General features: G+C 45.6%; 1 protein-coding gene across 4 annotated transcripts in view; it reads left to right on the top strand.

The window, feature by feature from the left end:
- Positions 1-18,206, top strand: part of SERGEF (secretion regulating guanine nucleotide exchange factor) — a 233,748-nt gene extending 215,542 nt beyond the window's left edge. For 3 of the 4 annotated variants that reach the window (XM_010370150.2, XM_010370147.2, XM_010370148.2), the window contains exon 11: positions 17,841-18,206. In XM_010370150.2, the coding sequence (XP_010368452.1) occupies positions 17,841-18,139 (299 nt within the window). In that variant the 3' untranslated portion in view covers positions 18,140-18,206. The remainder of the gene's footprint in view (positions 1-17,840) is intronic. The other variant, XM_030918709.1, reaches the window with a different exon arrangement.
- Positions 18,207-18,450: the final 244 nt, after the last annotated feature.

Here is an 18,450-nt window from a genome sequence, read left to right as displayed (position 1 = left end):
TTTCAGCTGAGCCTGAGCCTCAGCTACGCCTCAGCTTCTTCAAGGGTAAAATAGTAATCCAGATCATTCTTGCCCTCTTGGCTTATTGTGGGTGTGAAATGAGATAACAGAAATAGTACAGCATAGTTCCTGATATATGGTAAGAGCTCAGGAAATGTTCATTATTAAATGTTAGTTATTTTCCATATATGGACCATCGTATTCATCTTTGCTCCTTCCTCCTTCTCTTTCCTTGCATACATAAGGTACCCAAACATCACTATCTAGAATTGATATTAGAGGAATGTTTGTTGACTAGTTGAATGTGCGAATGATGGGAAGAAGGAACCATCCATATTGTTGGGCTCTACACTTCTGTCCAGTGTTTTCAGTTGTTGTTTTTTTTTTTTTTTTTTTTGAGATGGAGTCTTGCTCTGTTGCCCAGGCTGGAGTGCAGTGGCGTGATCTCGGCTCACTGCAAGCTCCGCCTCCCGGGTTCACGCCATTCTCCTCCCTCAGCCTCCTGAGTAGCTGGGACTACAGGCACCCGCCACCACGCCCGGCTAATTTTTTGTATTTGTAGTAGAGACGAGGTTTCACCATGGTCTCGATCTCCTGACCTTGTGATCCGCCCGCCTCGGCCTCCCAAAGTGCTGGGATTACAGGCGTGAGCCACCGCGCCCAGCCTGTGTTTTCAGTTTTGTTGCAGTTTGGTCTCCATAGGGTGGGAGCCAGGCCAAGCTTAAAGTCTGTCCTGTATAGCTCAGCTTGCAAGTCAAGTGACTTGCTCATTCAGGTTTCATACCCAGCTGCCCTGTGGCCCAGGACTTAAACTTCCCAGGGCTTTGGGTTTCTTGAAGGACAAATGGGATGGATTCCTCCCTACCTTTGGGCCCAATAAATGGTATTCATGCTAACTGACATCTAACTTTATAACATAGAAAAGGTTTCCATTCACTCTTCCATGAGCCTCCCCACAGCACTAGAATTGTCAGAACAATAGCCCCGTGTTATGGAGAAAGACACTGAGGCTCAGTCATAGGGAGTGGCTGGTGCAGAAGCATACACAGGAGAGCAGGAAGAGGGGATTGCACCCATCTTCTGATTCTAACACTAGTGGTCTTTCCACCGCATGAAACTTTTAGGGTCTGTAGTTCTTTTAGGATATGATCCAAATGAGGTAAAGAATACTAGGCTTGGAGTCAAAATACCTTCATTTTGGTCATGACCCTGTCACTTACAAGTTTGCAGCTCTGAAATGAGCCACCTTTCTTCCCAAGGTGCTTGTTCCCTGACCTTCTTGCTTCAGGGTTGTTGTGGGGCTGATGGAGCTTTGGAAGGTCTAAAACTCCACATGAGTGACTGGGGAGAGGAGCACTGTATCCATGAGCCACCGTGAACTCAACAAGGCTATATGCCCAGCACAGCCAGATAGGCTGTATGCCCAGCACAGCCAGATAGGCTGTAGAATTACAGCCTGGATATATTGGGAAAGTACACCTCATTGTCTGGAGCATCAACCATCAGAGCCGGGAGGGCCCTTGCAGATCACCATAGCTGGTGCTTTCAGTTTATAGGTGCAGAGACTGAGACCCTGTGAGAGGTAGTGACTCACCCGAGACCACGTGCTGAGTTAGTGGCAGAGCCGAGACTTAGAGCCCAGGTCTGACACTGAGCCCCGCACTGCCGTGGAGCCATGTGGCTGTCAGGAAGGGAAAATTTAGCATTTTCTCTTGCCTGAATATCTCATTTGAATTCATTTTAAACCATTAGATAAAGAGTTGATCAGAGAACTGTGTGCATCAGACAGTATTTTCGACAGTCTTCATTTTTCTAACTTTTTTTGTTATGAAAGTAATATATGATCATGGAAGTAAATTGGGATAATAGAGAAATGTTCTATTTAGAAGACATCAAATTCAGGGATATTCTTAGCCCTCAGAAAAGATATTTTTTAGATGGAGGCTTTTAGACCAATGGTTCTCCAAACCCTGCAACACCTTCTGGAAGTTTAGGTACAGAGAGTAGGAGAGTAACAGTCCATTGAGGCCTCTGAGGACTTAACTTAGTTCTATAGACTTGAGATCGTTAGATATACCACTAATGGCAGTAATGATAATAGTTGTTGGCATTTGCAGAGTCTCTTCCAGGTAACAAACAACTTTTTCATAGGTGGTCTTATGATTATTTGATTGTTAGAAGAATCCAGTAAAGTAGGGAAAACAAATACTATGTTTCCGTTTTGCAAAGGAGAAATCTGAGCCCAAGAGAGATTAAGTAATAGTGGAGCTACTGACTTCAAACAAATACTTGGTGTAAAGAAGGAAGGCACCTAATAAATATTTGTGAATAAACGAATGATTGAATGAATGCTGACTCCTCTTCTAGGGAAGCCTCTAGAAATCATTTTGTCCAGTGGTTACCAAACTGTGCTCTGGGAAGCTGTAGGATTCCATGGAGCCAGTTGGGAGTAGTGGGAGGCTGAGTGGATAGGGCTCTGAGCCTTTCATCCCTGCTCCAGTCAGCATAACTTCAGTGCTGCCTGTTTTGTGCACTGGGAGATTGAAAACAATTTAGCGAGTCTAACTCCTACAGCAGTGTTATCAAACTCTGTTGTGCGTCAGAGCTCTGAGGGAGATTCTGACAGTTGGTATAGGATGGGCATCAGGACTCTGATTGTTGAGATGGTCATCGGGCCACTATTTGAAAAATAGTGTTCTACCTGAGAGTTGGAGATTGCAAGACCCAAGGAGAAGTAGGAATTAGCCTTGGTCATACAATCCTGTAGGAACACAGGCCCCACTAGGTTTCTGATCCTTGGGTACCTTATCCACTGCCTTTCCCCCGTACCACAACTGCAACTGTGCCAGAAAACAAATGACACAGCAGAGAATAACAAAATGGTTTCCATAGCAATGCTTAGTGGCTTGTGCCTGTCAGGACGCTTCAGACAAACACTAATCTGAACCCTCAGCTAGAACTTGTATGAAATGTTACCTACTTGTTCCATGCAAGGGGTCCATGGAGATGGGAAGGAGAAGGGATGACACAATTTTTCCATGTGCCCCTGTATTGGACGATTTTCCCAGATTTACTAATAGCTAGCCTTAAGGTAGACCAGATCGAGGAAGGCTGAGAAGTAGATCCTGGGCAGGAGATGTGGGCAATCCCAGCAGCAGAGGGGAAGATGGGGAAGGGAACAAGTGTCCAGTGAGCATGTGTCACGTGATGGAGTCTGTGCTGGGCACTTTACATGTTCGTTTAGAAAAAGGCAAGGAAAAGATGATTGTCCTTATTTATAGATGAAGAAACCAAGAATTAGGTATATACAGTAGGTGGCAGAGGCAAGATCAAATCCAAGCCTGTCTGGCTCCAAAAGTACTGAGCAGCAACAACTCTTTCCCAGTTCTCTGACCCACTGGGTGAGAACTTGAGATATATACTGCCCAGCTGGCTTTCCTTCATTTCAGGAAGCAGAGGGTCAGCCTACAGGCAGATGGATGGGTGCTCATTTGAAGAGCTGGGATGGACTAGGCTAGGCTACGCCTGCCAGGACAGGGTTGATCCTAGAGCTGGAGGTGGTCTGTTCAACCCCTAGCTCTAATAACTCCCTTCCTCCATAACTGAGGCTGCAGCTGCCCTACAAAATGCCTTCAGCATGGGCTACCCTAACTGCCCTGCCACATGTGTGGGTGTGCACACACAATATAGCAGTTGCTTCGGATTGGTGATCCCAGTGGATGGTCTGCCCAGCACTTTGATTTGGGTTCCCCTCAAGGGAATGAGCCCCTCCTGGGGCAAGTGACAGCTCTTCATTGCTAAAATAAATATTTATTGAGCACCTTTTATATACCCATACCTTTTCTAAGTGCTGGAAATACAGCAGTTGAATAAAATGAAATGTTTGCTCTCATAGAGCTTTTCATTCTGGTGGAGAAACAGACAAGACGAGTGGAGTAGAAGAGGTGAGGATGAGAGTGGCAGCAATGGGCATCAGAGAGGTAGCTGGGACCAGATGGTATAGGACCTTATAGGCTAAGGTCTAGGCTTGGGATTTTCTTCTGAGCTAGAATGCCATTGAAGGATTCACACTCTGAGACAAATGTGCCTCGCCTCAGCCTCAAAGTTTCTAGCCCCCTTGTCTGGGAGGGGAATCTGCCACTTGGGGCTGAGCCCACAGGAGGGTGAATAGTCCCAGGTGGAGACATGTATAGTCTTGTAGGGAGGGAGCCCAGTGGAACTCACCAGGCTTCCTTATCTTCATTTGTATATTTATTCTTAGAACCAATGCTTAAGGGTCTTTCAGGGCTGCCTCATTTTTGGGTGGCCTCCTACTACCTGGGAATTAGATGTCCCAAAGAGAGTCTGGCTGCAGGGTCTCATGCAAACACTGCATCCTCTGGGAATGCCACTGCTCCTGCTGACACCCTGCTTTGAGAGAGGAGCTCTGTGCCTGGATTTCCCAGCCCAGCAGTCCTGGCAGCTCACCAGGGTTAGAGAAGAATGCTACTTCCAATGGGACCAGGAGGAGAACTTGGGCCGGTGGTTATAATTATCTGAAATGGTAAATTTCCTTTCAAATATTATGTGTTTTTTTATGAAGTAGGGACATTCACAAAGGCAATTTATATTTATTAGCCCATGTAGTATGTATGCATCCCAGTCAAGCACTTCATTCAAGAAAAAACAAAAACAGAAGCTATAATTTAGAGTGATAAAGGCACCAAATTAGGCCCCATTGAACCATAAGCACAGTGTTACCTCTTGAGCTGCCCGCTGCTCACCTGGTAGCTCCTACCATTTGTCATTCACACGGTTTCCCAGGTCTCAGGTTTATCATCTCTTAGGCTCACCAGAGGTCTGTATTTGGGGAATACATTCATTCATTCATGTCTAATAGGCACTTACATCTTAAAATGTCCAAAACAGAACTCTTGATTTTCTCCCCCAAGCCTATCCTTCAGGCCTCCTCAGCTTCATAAATGGCACTACCATCCACTCATTGCTCAAGGAATCAGTTTTAATTCCTATCTCTCTGTTTGTATAATCTATCAGCAGGTCCTAGAAATCCTATCTCCAAAACAGTTTATAAATCTATCCATTTTTCTCTGTCCCCACTGCTACCAGCCTACTTCGAGCCACCTTCATGCACTACCTGGTCTTCTGCAATGCAGTAGCCTCCTAAATCTGCTCCCTACATTTTGCCTTTGTAATCCAGCCTTCAGAGAGCAGCCTTTTCAAATGTAAATCAGAATTTGTCATTCCCTGCTTAAATCCTTCCCTAGCTTCTCAGCGTTCTCAAACTTCTAACTCTTCACCTGGCATCTCAAGGCTCTGCTTCCCCTTAAATTTTAAGGCCTGCCTCCTCCTTGGCTTACTTGGCCCCAGACACACGTAGTCATCCTCCTTGCTATATGTGGAACTGGCAAAATGCCTTCCTTCTTCCAGCCTTTGTATTGTCATTTCTTCTGCCTGCCAAGTTCTTCCCACAGGTATGGCTGGCTCCTTCTTGTCCTTCAGGTCACAACTCAGGGGCCACATAATTGGGGAGGACTTCCTGACTACCTGCCCTTCTAAATCGTATCACTATTTTTTTGTATAACTGTTATTACTAGCTGCATTCTGTTGACTTGTATGCCTACTTGCTTGTTGTTTCCCCCATTAGAGTATAAGCCCCTTGAGGACAGGGACCTTGTGTGTTGTTTGGTACTGTATTCTCTGCAACTGCTTGAATATTATAGGCACTCTATAACTATTCATCCACTCATTTATTCTGCAACTCTGGCAGATGAAAAGATAAATAAGCAGGCAAAACACAGAGGATTTTTAGGGCAGCAAAACTATTCAGTATGACATTATAATTAGGTGGATCCATGTCATTATTCATTTGTCAAAACCCGTAAAATGTACAATACCAAGATCATCCATAATGTAAACCACCCACTTTGAGCACTAATGATGTGTCAGTGGTGCAGGATGTTGGTGGGGAAGGCTGTGAAGTAAGTAGAGGCAGGAAGTATTATGGGAACTGTCCATACTTTCTGCTTAATTTTATTATGAACCTATATTTTCTCTTAAAAAGTAGCCTATTTAAAAGGAAAAAAAATTGATTAATATGTATTAAAAGTATTAACCCATTAGTTTTTTCCTATTTTGTACTGTAATAATGTTTATTGACATAAAGTTTAATAAAATTTTGCTGTTTAGAAAAAAAAAAGATAAATAAGAGACTCTCTTCCCTTGGGGGTTTGATCCGTCTCAGGAATTAGCCACTGCCTGGTCTTTCTCATCAAATCTTTCCAGGACCTCATCTCCCTGCACTGTCACTGTGGGATGGATGCTCAGCTCTCCAACCCAGCACTTGGGCTTTGTGGGAGCCTAGTTGATATGTACAAAATGAATTGAACTGAATTGGGCATAGCACCAGACACAGACCAGATACTAAGTAGGTATAATATTTATTCAGTGATTGGAACCTCTAGGGAGAATTCTATCTCAGGTTTGTGTCATCTGTCCCCATGTGAACTCTAGTACCCTAATCTTCCTGCATGTGGATTCTTCTGGACTTGCCACTGGATTCCAGAGCAGACCTTGTTACTACCACCTCCACTATTCCCCTAATTCCCTAGCTTCCACTTCTGCACACTGGTGATTCCCAAACAGGCTTGAGGAGAGCAATGTAAGGAGGCTCTGGTGGTGACCAGGCTTCAGAAATGGCAACAGTGCAGCTGCTCCTGGGCCCAGAGTGGCATCCGTTCCTCCACCCCTCTGCTAGTGCCCCTCGGAGATTGGCATGTTCATTTAATAAGATGACTTTTAATGGAAACAACCTGAAAGTTCCAGCCAGGTCTAAAACACCAGCATGCGGGCAGGCCAGGTGAAAGATAGGAGAACAGGTCCTCCAGAAACTATTTAGGAGTATATACAGGCCGTAGGTTCAGCAAGGGGAAGTGGACTTGGCCTTCAAAGCAGCAAATGTGGCCTCAGGCTAAGCTAACAGAGGTGGAGCCTTGGGGACTGTGTGTGCATCTTGGTGGGCTCTTCATCTCTGGACCTCAGCCAGCTCTGGGCACCATACTTCTAGAGGGATGATGATGACTGAGAACCTGCTGAGGGGGCCCTGGTATGCCATGGAGACAAGCTACCAGGTCATACAGAGGGAGGAGGTATCACCAGGAGTGAAGAAATCTTAAGAGGACAGGAGAGCAACACCTGAAGGGATTCAAATCTGAAGGTGCTGTGCGCATGCCCTTACTGCTCCATCTGCCAGGGCCACCTTTCTTTTGGCAGCACCAGGCTCCACAGCAGACCTGCTGGTCCACATCCTCGTTCTTATACCACGTCACAGGGTGTGCTTGCTCCTGGACCTCTCCCAGCCTGTTTCCTCATCCACAGAGCATGACCAAAATACCTTCTTTCCAGAGCTGTTAAATGAGATGGGTGATACAAAAGCCCATAACGCCATATGTGATCATAGTAGGCCCTCAAGAGGGTTAGTTTCTCTTTCTGCCCCCTCTCCCAAAGCGGCCAATAAGCCCAGAAAGCCAGCAGTTCTGAGAGAACACAGAATTCAGAAAGACAGTCTGTAGGGAGGATTTCAGTTGTTTATAAAACAGGCCAACATGTTTCCACCTTGTAAGTTCTAAATCCGTCATCATAGCTCCCTAGATCTAAGAATAGTCACCCACTGGAGCCAACGTGCCACAGCACGCTCTCACTGCAGGTGACTGAGGAAATGTGTCCACAGCAGCCTTAGCAGCCTTCTACTCCTGGGGCTGGGGGTAGGGAGGGCTGGCCTCTGCCTGTCCCAGCTTGGATGTTTCTGAACCGCACCCAAATGCAGTTTTCTCTTCCATGCAATGTTGATCCAACACCTGCCTCACTGGGCTGCTGTCAGATGAGGTGCCTGCAGTGATGCCAGGGGGTGGTTGAGAGCAGCAGGGAGGTAGACCAGTGGGGACCTTTGTCATGGCATTGCCCCACTGTGGGCCTCAATTTCCTCCTATGTAAAGGGAAAGTGATTGACAGAGAGAACTGGGTAACCTTTTGAGCAATGGGGTTCTAGAAGAAGTTCCAGAGCAATCCTAGCCTTGCAGCTTAGAACCCATTAATTCGACACACTTATTTATCACTTGAACCAAGGCCTTTCTTTTGTCTGGTTTGAAGGAGCCAGCCTGGGGAGCGTGTATCTGCCCACTCTACTCTTCTGTGTCCACCTTCCTTCTCTTTCTTATGCACTTCCATGTCCACTCATACCACCACACAAGTTCTCCAGGATTGGAAGGACTTTTGGTTTGTCTCAGCCCAGCCTCTGCCCACTGTGGGACTGCCCTGGGAGCTCAGGACCTCTGACAGAGCACCAGCTATGTTCCAGAGCAGTCTTCCAGTCATTGCAGTGTTCTTCCTGATAGCGAGCTACAATCGCCATGCCCATGGCTGCTTCTTCCCACATCCATGGGTTCTCTTTTGGCCCCTAAGAGAGAACAAGCAGCTCCATTCTCTCACTAGCCATTCATTCATTTGTCCTTCCATTCACACAACAGCATTGAGCGCTAACATATGCCAAGCACTGTTTCAGGTACTGGGATATAGCAGCAAACAAAACAGAGTACCCACTCTCAAAGAGGTTGTGTTTGGTTAGGAGAGAGAGATCATAAAATAAATAAACTGTAAAAAAATGAAGAAAAATAAAGCAGGTGAAGAGATAGAGACAGGAGTAAGGGTAGACTGCTATTTCATGTAGAGTTATCAGAGAAGGCCTCTCAAATAAGGTGGTACTTTAACAAATACCTGAACAACATGAAGGAGTGAACCTGTAGCTATCAGGGCCAAGAGCACTCCAGATAGCAGGAACAACAAGTGCAAAGGTCCTGAGGCAAGTAGTGTTTGAGGTACAGTAAGAAAGTCAGTGTCCCTATGGTGATGTTAACAGAGTGGATCATGATAGAACGTGATGTCAGAGAAGGAGCTGGAGACCAGCTGTTGTTTATTCTGAGTAAGAGGAGAAGCTCCTGAAGGATTCTAAACAATGCAGTGCTTTGTCTGACATAGGTTTTAACACAATCACTCAAGTTGCTGTGTGGAGAATAGAACATACAGGGAAACAGAGGCAGCAGAGAGACCAGTTGGGCAGCCCTTGGGGGGTGATGGGGCCGGTAAGATGTGGCCAGATCCTGGCTGTATTTTGCACATTACCTTCCCAAAACCCTCTTTCCACAGGCCCTCCCCTTTTCTTACCTGGTGGACAGCCACAGCCTCCTTGCTGGCCTCCTTGCCTCCAACCCTCACCCCTCCATCTATTCCTCTTACCTCATTCTCAGGGCTGCTGTGGATCTTGGTGAGAAGGGGACCCTAGGCCTGTCTGCTTTCCCACATACAGCCTTCTCTGAAGCAATGTGGGCCACAAACCCAAAACATCCCCAGAGTAATTCTGTGGGTGAACAGCCCCACTTCTTGATTCTGGAATAGCTTCTTCCTGCTGCCTCAGTTCCTGCCTCGAGGGTATCCTTGGCCCTGGAGAGTGATGGATGGACTAATTCCTGAAAGGGCCTGTCTTAGTCCATGTTTTGCTGCTATAACAGAATACCACAGACTGGGTAATTTATAAAGAAAGAGGTTTATTTAGCTCAATAAATGGTTCTGGAGGCTGGGAAGTCCAAGATCACAGGGCCACATCTGGGGAAGACCTTCTTGCTGCATCGTAACATGGCAAAAGGGCAAGCAAACATTCAAGACAGAGAGAAAAAGAGACCAAACTCCACCATAATTAGCCCATTCCCACAGTGGTAGCATTCATCCATTCATGAAGGCAGAGTCCCCATGACCTAATTCTCTCTTAAAGGTCCCAGTTCTCAACACTGTTGCACTGGGGATTAAGTTTCCAACAGCTGTGCTTTTGGGGACACACTCAAACCATAGCAGGGCCCAACACTGACAGCACCTGTGTCCTCCGCCCGGCCCAATAGGACCATCATCCTCATAGCCATTCTCATGGCCGTTCTCTGCATGGCCTCCTGGGTCAGTGTCTCCTAGGTCATCCTCTCCTCTATGCTACCCCTCTGTCCCTTAGAAATATTATTATTTTTTAAATCATCATCTGTGTTATTGTTTTTTAAAATATTTGAACAAAACAGAAAATGAGGGTCACCCTTCCCCCATTTCCCCCTCTCTTCCTCAGAGACTGTTCTCAGTTTGATTTGTACATATAAAAATATATAGGGGCTTTACATAACTTTATGTTAAAAAGAAGTTTTAATATATAAGGACCCCGGTCTGAAGGGGGCTCTGGCTTTTTGAAATAATCTTCTATTGATGAATATTCTTGGGCCCCCCCCAGTCTTTTGCAGTTGCGAACGGTGCTACAGTAAACACCACTGTCCATGCCCCCTTGTGTACACATGCCATCATTTCCCATAATTGTCTTTTCCCACGGCTGTCTTCCTCAGTGGATGGGGACCCTGAGGGCACAAACTGAATTTTCCTCTTCTCTGGGTCTTGTGTGCAGCACAAGTCCTAAACCAGAAAAGGCACCCACATGATGAAATAAATGGACTCAGGTTGGGCAAGAGCATGGCAATGTGAACAGCCTGGGTGAATTCAGGGAGCCGACAGCAAGCCTGTGGGGCTGGAACACTGAGTTGGGAACAGGAGTGATCATGCCAAGATGAACAGACTACCGAGGGGCCTTGGGAGCCAGCTAAGGGGCCTGGACTTGGTCTCATAGGTGCTGTGGAGACAGGAAATTTTCCATGGGAGGACCTAGTCCGGGCTGCGTTTCTGCCTGATTTCTCCCACGCAGGCCAGCTGCCTCAGCGTAAAGGATAAAGTAGCAGTTGCAATTTTCTGGGCAAGGGAGGTGAGGACCTGATCCCCTTTTTCCATCCTGCTATTGCCATCTAGACCCAAAGCACTTCAGGAGGTCCCACTTCTGGGATTCCTCATTCCCCATTCCTCACAGCAGGACCCTAGGGACCATTCCACCACTTGCTGCCAAAAGGATGAGATCCCTATGAGCTTGGGTGGCTAAACACTTGGAAGTGTCTCCCAAACTTACCCTGCTCCAAGGCCCACCCCATCCTTCCTGACATCTACCAGAATCCAGAGCCTTCCTCTCTACGAGGGCGCTCAAACCTCACCCCTCCTCTCCATCAGCCTGGTAGTACAGAAGAGCAGTCCTGACTGTTGGTCTAGGCCTATGCGTGCTCTTGGACAGGAGGAGACAACATGGACCATTAGCTACCTAATTTCTTGTGCCCATCTCTCCCTCCTCTTCCCACTGCCCAGCAGATGCAGAAGGGGGCAGGGCTTCAGCCCCAGTGCCCACAGGGCACAGGGGGATTTCTGCTCCTCTGCATAGTGTCTTTCTCTCGCCAGCTGCAGTTGCCTTCCATTACTTCCTGTGTTCCCATAGGTGGCCTGTTACTCTGTACCTTTTCTTAACTACCTGGGAAGCAGTGTTTTTGCCGGAGAGAACAGTATAATATTAAATAGAAGAGGGCCTGGAGCCAGACTGTCTGGGTTCGAATCCAGCTCTGCCTCTTGTTACCTTGCACGGTTCACGTCATCTCTCTGCAAAATGGGGATAATATTAGATGGCACTTCATAGGTTTGTTGTGAGGATTCAGTGAATGAATACTCGCAAAGTGCTTATCACAGGGTCTGGCATATACCAAGTATTCAATGATTCTGTTACCATTTTCACATGCTTTGGAACTAGCGAAGGAGCCTGGGATTTGGGAGTCCTGGATTCTAGTCCTGACTAGAAGAGCTGCGTGACTGTAGAAAGTTATTTTACCTCTTGAGCCTGGTTCTTCATCTGTAAAATGGAAGTAGTAATACCTCCGAGGGTTGCTGTGGAAATTAAGGTGACATTTTTATGAAACTGAGAAGCACCATCCCTCGGTCGCAGCCCTCATCCTCATGGTCAGAGGTAGTGGCTACAACTCCAGCTATCACATCCATGTTCCCAGTGACAGGATGAAGGAGGGACAAAGAAGGAGGAGCAAAGAGTGTATGCCGTCTGTCTTTTAAGGAAAAGTCCCATAAGCAGTTACAGAACATTTCAGCTTGACCCTCATGACCACATCTAGCTGCAAGAAAGGTTGGGAAATGTCTTGATTCTGTGGTTCAGGAGACAACCAGGAGGCTCTGCACACATGCTCAGGTGTTTATTCCTCCTTGCCAAGGTCCTCCAGCAGAAATGCTGCGCCCTTCCTAGCACTGGGCTGCAGTCCCAGCACCATACGGCCCTGTGAGGACTTAGTTGCCAAGAAGCTCAGGCAGGTGCCACAGACCCGAACAGATTTGAGTATTGTGTCCAGCTTGTGCCAGGGACCCTGCCAGACCCGAGGTTCCGTTGCTTGCAGGGCTCTTAGGCTGACACAAGTGTGGTGGGCTGTGAGCTCCATCACTCGTCACAGCCTAGATTGAGCCCTGTGAGCAGGGGGCCTGAATTCCAAGGGCCTAGGGAATCCCTCTGTAAATACGGGGCTCTCCACCCAAGGCTCAGCCATGTGCCCCGGGACCAGTAAACCAGGTGGGATTCCAGTGTCTTCGAGGACATGACAAGCGCCAAGCACACTGCAGAGAGCCCTCTGTAAAGCCAGGAATCATCCTCTAACTTACCTGTTTTGAAAACTGGACATTCCATGTTCCATGTAGCTTAGGGAGAGGCTTTCTGTGGGCCACTCTCCTTCCTCTTACTTCTGTGTGAGAACAGCCTGCACAGTAGCATCTTGCTGCGTCTGGAGGGCCTTGCCAGCTTCATTGTGCCCCTGAAAAGGTGGCCCTAAGTGAGGGTTAAGGGGTGAATGAAACCTATTCAAAAATGCTAGAGGAGCTTATTACTGAAAGATGTCCTGCTGCAAGTCCTTCTGTTAAGGGGATAACCAATCCTTTGCTTTCTGAGTTCAGCATCCTGGCTTTTTTTTTTTTTTTTTTCTATAGGCTTGTTTAAAGTGTCTGGAAACCCCAAACTTCCTATCATTCTACTCTAGACCTTCTCATCTGCTGCTGCCCCTCCATCTCCTCTGTGCTGTTTGCCACTGGTGTGGCCCTTGCCTTTTCCTTCTCTTCCCATGGTCTGCTTTCCACATGGGTTTGAACTGTCGCTGTGTCGGGCATGGTACTGGGGCATCGCTCCTCCTCCTGGCAACCCTGTGAAGTCAGTGGGGACCTACGTACCATTATCACACGGTTGTGTGGTAAAGTGGGACCCAGGACAGAATAGCAGAGTCCGTAGGCCATAGTCTGTAATATGTGTGCAGCAGGGGTTGGCAAACTATGACCAGATTTGACTTGTAGCCTCTTTTTGTGTGATGCTGCAAGCTAAGAATGGTTTTTAAAGGGTTATCAAAAAGAATACATGACAGAGACCTAACATGGCCCTCAAGCCTAAAATATGTCCTATCTGCCCTTTATAGAATAATCTTGGCAAGCCCTGGGATAGAACATGCAGACTTTAGCACAGATTCTGGGGCCATCCTGCCTGGATTCTAGAGCCTCTGTTTTATTCTCTGTAAAATGAGAATAATCAGTAAATTGTGGCTGCTTCACATGGTTGTTAGAATTAAATGAGATGAAGTACACAGAGCACCTCACCCAAAGTCAAGCTTTCTTTGGAAGTACTGTGGGGGGATATTACTGGGCCTTTACCAGGCTTCTCGACCCAGTGGGCATGAAAATCCTGGCTCTAGGCCTTTGGCTACCCCGGTCCCAGGCGAAGCTTCCTCAGAGTGCGTTCCCTTTGGCTGGAGGAGAGGGACCTGCCAGCTTCCTACTGTGCTGTGTCCTGCCGGTAGGTCAGCTCTGCCTTCCTCCCACCCCCATCCCTGCTGACGGTCAGCTGGTGCCACTCACCAGGGCCGGGCACAAAGCCCATACCAGGTGCCGAACTAGGCCCAAAGGTACCAAGCCTCTTCCACTCTCCCTACCTCGTGCCTCAGCTCAACCTGGCTGGAACTCCTGCTTAACTGTAGGAGATGTGGCCTGGGGTTCATCCTCTCTGTATGTGCTTCCGCGTTTGTGGGCCAAACAGGCAGACATCTGTGTTTCCCTAAACCCAAACTTTTGGCCAGTGATTGCCTTCCTACTAAGGCAACGGGAAGGGAAGGGTAATCCTGGGGCCCAGTCAGCCACCCTCTTGATAGAGTGGTCTGCAAAACAAGTTTTCAATGGATAATGAGTTAAATGTAAAGAAGATTTAAAAATTCAAATCATTGAAATATCAAAAAGAAGTTTTTACTGCGTAGAACCATACACTTATCAAAAGACTGAAAACAAAATTTTAAGTCAAACTGAGAAAAAAATAGTAATGCTAAATATAGCAGAGAAAGAACTTATATTCTTAAAATCAAAGTCTTTTAAACAACAAAGCTCTTAATAGGTAACAACAACGATTACAAACATTTCTGTAGTACTGTGTGACAGGCACCATTCTGACTATTTTGCATATACTCTGCTTACTCATTTAACCCTTGTAAACAACTCTAATAAGGTGTTACTGTCCCCATTTAACAGACGAGAGAACTGAGATATAGAAAAGCTAAGTAACTTGCCTGAAGCGGCACAACTAATAAGTGGTGAAGCTGGGATTTGAATGCAGTCCATCTTGCTCTTGGGCCTGAGTACTTAAACTCTTCTGTACTAACCAGGAAAAAGATATGAAGCAGATACTACACAAAGGAGGAAATATAAATATCTGATAAACATTAGAATTATTTTTCTATTTCAATGGTAGTCCAAAAAGTACATGTTAAAACAAGAGATACCATTTTTTGTCTACAAATTAGGAAGATCTTTCAACATTATAATAGTATTAAGTACCTGCAATGCTGGAGTAAGACAGAGACTCTCACAGATTGCTGAAGTTATATGCAAGTGGCCTTTCTGAAAAGTATTCTGGCAGTACTCAAAACAGTACTTAGGCGTCTCAAAAATGCCTATACTCTTTGACCAGGAATTCCCATTCTAATAATCTAATTTGAGAAAATAATTAGAGACAGACAAAGACTCATGCATAAAGATGTTCATAGCAATGCTATATAAAAAATGACAAATTAGAAATAATCTATGGATCTGATAATAGAATGCAGGTTAAGTAAATTGTTTAATCTTCATAATAGGCAATTAGGCAGCCATTATAAATAAATTTGTATAACAAAAGACACCATAAACAAAGTAAAGAGATACACCACAGACTTCTGGAAGAAGATACTTCCAATGCACATAACAACAAAGAATCAGAAAAACAAAATAATACACAAAGAATACCTGCAAATCAATAAGGAAAAGGCAAACGACCAAAGAACAAAACAGACAAAGAATGTATGTAGACAATTCACAGAAGAGGCAACTTAAATGGATAATCAACATAAAGCGCTACTGCTCCATCTCACTAGTAGTCAGGGAAATGCAAACTAATTGAATGTACTCATGAGAATGGCAAGAGTCTAAAGGTAAGATATAGGGAAGCAAATTCATATCTGTTGTTGATGAGAATATAAATGTCTAGTCATTGGAGAGATATTTGGCCATACCTGCTAAAAGTAAACATGCTTGCATATATACATGATTCACATATTCCCAGGGATCACCCTGTACAAATGCCAGTTTGTACAAGGAGACATGTTCAAAGACTTTCATTGCAATACTGTCTATAATAGCAACCATATTAGTATTGTTGTTGCATAATATTATATATTTTCAATTGTTGTATAATAAAACAGCAGCAATGATATTATTAAATAACTATCCATCAAAAGGGACATGGGTAAGTGAAATGCCATTTATATATAACGGGATACTATGCACAGTTAAAATGAAAATAACTGAACTAAATCTGTAACTACCAGCTCAGATAAATTTCGAAAACAATGATAAGTGTAAAGAGCAACTTGCAAAAAAAAAAAAAAAAAAAAAAAAAAAGCATATGTGAATGATTCTATTTGTGTAAGTCTTTAAAACAAACTAAAAAGATCACAATATTTAAGGATATAGCTATGTAGAAAAATATAAAACAACCATGCAAATGATGTATACCAACTTCAAAATAGTGGTTACTTCTGGGAAGGAGGGTTGGATAGAGGGACAAGAATAGGAGGTGAGGCATAAACTGTATCTTTATGATTTTTTTTAAGAGAAGAGTTGAAGTAAATATGGCAAAATGTTAGCTAATGTTCTTAATCTGAGTGGAGATCTGCATCTTTCTATTAAATTATTTTCTGTTCTTTAATGCATATTGAGAAGAAAATTATTTTTAATTTACTTTTTTGTTTGTTTGTTTTTGAGACAAAGTCTCGCTCTGTCACCTGGGGTAGAGTGCAATGGCACAATCTTGGCTCACTGCAACCTCTGCCTCCTGGTTTCCAGCGATTCTCTTGTCTCAGCCTCCTGAGTAGCTGGGATTACAGGCATGCGCCACCATGCCTGACTAATTTTAATTTACTTTTTGAATAGTTTACAATCCATGGAGAAATAGTTGTGCTATAATGTTAAAAAGCAGGACAAACATATACAAATATTTATAAATTTCACAAATTAAAGGGTTGAAAGAGATATCCAAAATATTTCTAGTAGTGGGCAAGGGCAAGATTCTGCAAGTTTGCTTTTCCTTACACATCCATATTGTCCATTGTTTCTTTTCTTTTCTTTTGTTATGAAGATGTATTATTTTTACGTCCAGAAGATTTTTTTAAACAACCACAGAAAAACATGAGTGAGTTTAGACCCAAGGACAGTGTCTAAAACCTAGGAAGACGTGTTATGATTGGTGGGGTGTTGGAGTTACCTGGGCATGACTGTTGGCTTGGCCACTTTCTGACTGTATGAATTTGTTCATTCTTGTATCTATTCGGCAAACACCTATTGAGCACCAACCGTGTACCAGGCACTGTCCTAGAGATACAGCAGTGGAGAAACTATACACGCTTCGTCCCTCACCACAGAGTGCAGTCTGGTGAAGAGGGGACAGTAAACACATCACCACACAAATCATCCCTCACTACAGAGTGCCAGGTCCTCCTGAGGGAAGAATACCCGGGCAGTCATGAGAATCTTATGTGGGTTGGGTGGCCGGGGACCCCGGCCTCTGAGCGACAACTGGAATGGAAAACATGAAGAGGTCTGGAAGCCCAGTAAACTGAAGGCTTTGAGAGATAGGAAGGCCTTACTGGACATATTTAAGGAACAGAAAGGAACAGAAAGAAAGCCAGGGTTCTAGATGCAAAGAAGAAGGGGAAGAGTTGTGCAAGTAAGGCCACAGGATAGTCAGGAGCCAGATCACTCAGGCCTCACAGGCCAAGGGAAGGCCTCCTTAAAGACCGTGGAAAGTCACTGAAGGGTTTTAGGCGCAGAGTGACACGTGATTAGATTTGCAGTAGTCGAAGATCGCCTTGATGCTCTTTGAAGATCAGGGTGGATGGAGTGAGCAGCTGGGTTGGTTAGTTGGCTATTGGCATGGTCCAGGTAGGAGAAATGGTGGCCTGGATCAGGCTGGAGCTGACTGAGGAGATGGAGAAATGTGGGGAAAGATTTGAGATGTTTTTGGAGGCAGAGTCAGTAGGTCTGGTGATGGATTATATGTGGTGGTGACAGTAGGGAAGGGCCAAGGAGGAAAGCTGCGCTTGGAACATGAGCAGTCGTGGGTTTTGTGGGAATGGGAAGCATGCCTTGGGGGTGGGAGGGCAGCCGCCCTCGGGGGAAGGGAGGAAAGTAGAGATGGGGAGCATGCCACCATGTGTCCTTAAGCTTTGGCGTCTTCCTGTGTGAACTGGGGTTTATGATGATACCTGTACCCTCAGGGTGAATTTTTCAGCCCTATTATCCAAAACCTATTCTACAGCAGTCTTCCCTCTCCTTCACAGGTGGAGTGTGTTACTCTTGGGGCTGGAATGAGCATGGCATGTGCGGAGATGGCACTGAAGCCAACATCTGGGCCCCGAAGCCGGTGCAGGCTCTGCTGTCATCATCAGGACTCCTTGTGGGCTGTGGGGCTGGCCACTCCCTGGCCCTCTGCCAGCTACCAGCTCACCCTGCATTGGTCCAGGACCCCAAGGTCACCTACCTTTCCCCAGATGCCACCGAGGACACTGAATCTCAGGAAGCCATGGACAAAGAGAGAAACTGGAAGGAAAGACAATCAGAAACTTCAACCCAAAGCTAATCTGACTGGTCCAGAAATGGGGGACTGTGATAGAGAATCTTTAATAAAGTGGCTTTTCCCACCAAAAGCCTTCCCAGAGAATTGCTTTGTTGGGCTGTGGGGTTGGCCAAAGAAGGGCTCAGGAAGCAGTGATGGGTCGGCTGACCATAAACCAGAAGGATGGCAGGCTGCTTGCCCAGTTGCTGGGCCTCAAGGAGACAGACATGCTTTCTACTCAATAGAGGAGAATGAGGGATTAGGTCTTCACTAAAGATATGGAAAGCTAACACACCAGTAGGAAGGCTCTAGCCTGTCCCTGCCTGGTGGAGATA

Source organism: Rhinopithecus roxellana, chromosome 15, assembly GCF_007565055.1.
Source record: "Rhinopithecus roxellana isolate Shanxi Qingling chromosome 15, ASM756505v1, whole genome shotgun sequence".
NCBI lineage: Eukaryota > Metazoa > Chordata > Mammalia > Primates > Cercopithecidae > Rhinopithecus > Rhinopithecus roxellana.
This window is presented reverse-complemented; position numbering and strand designations above follow the sequence as displayed.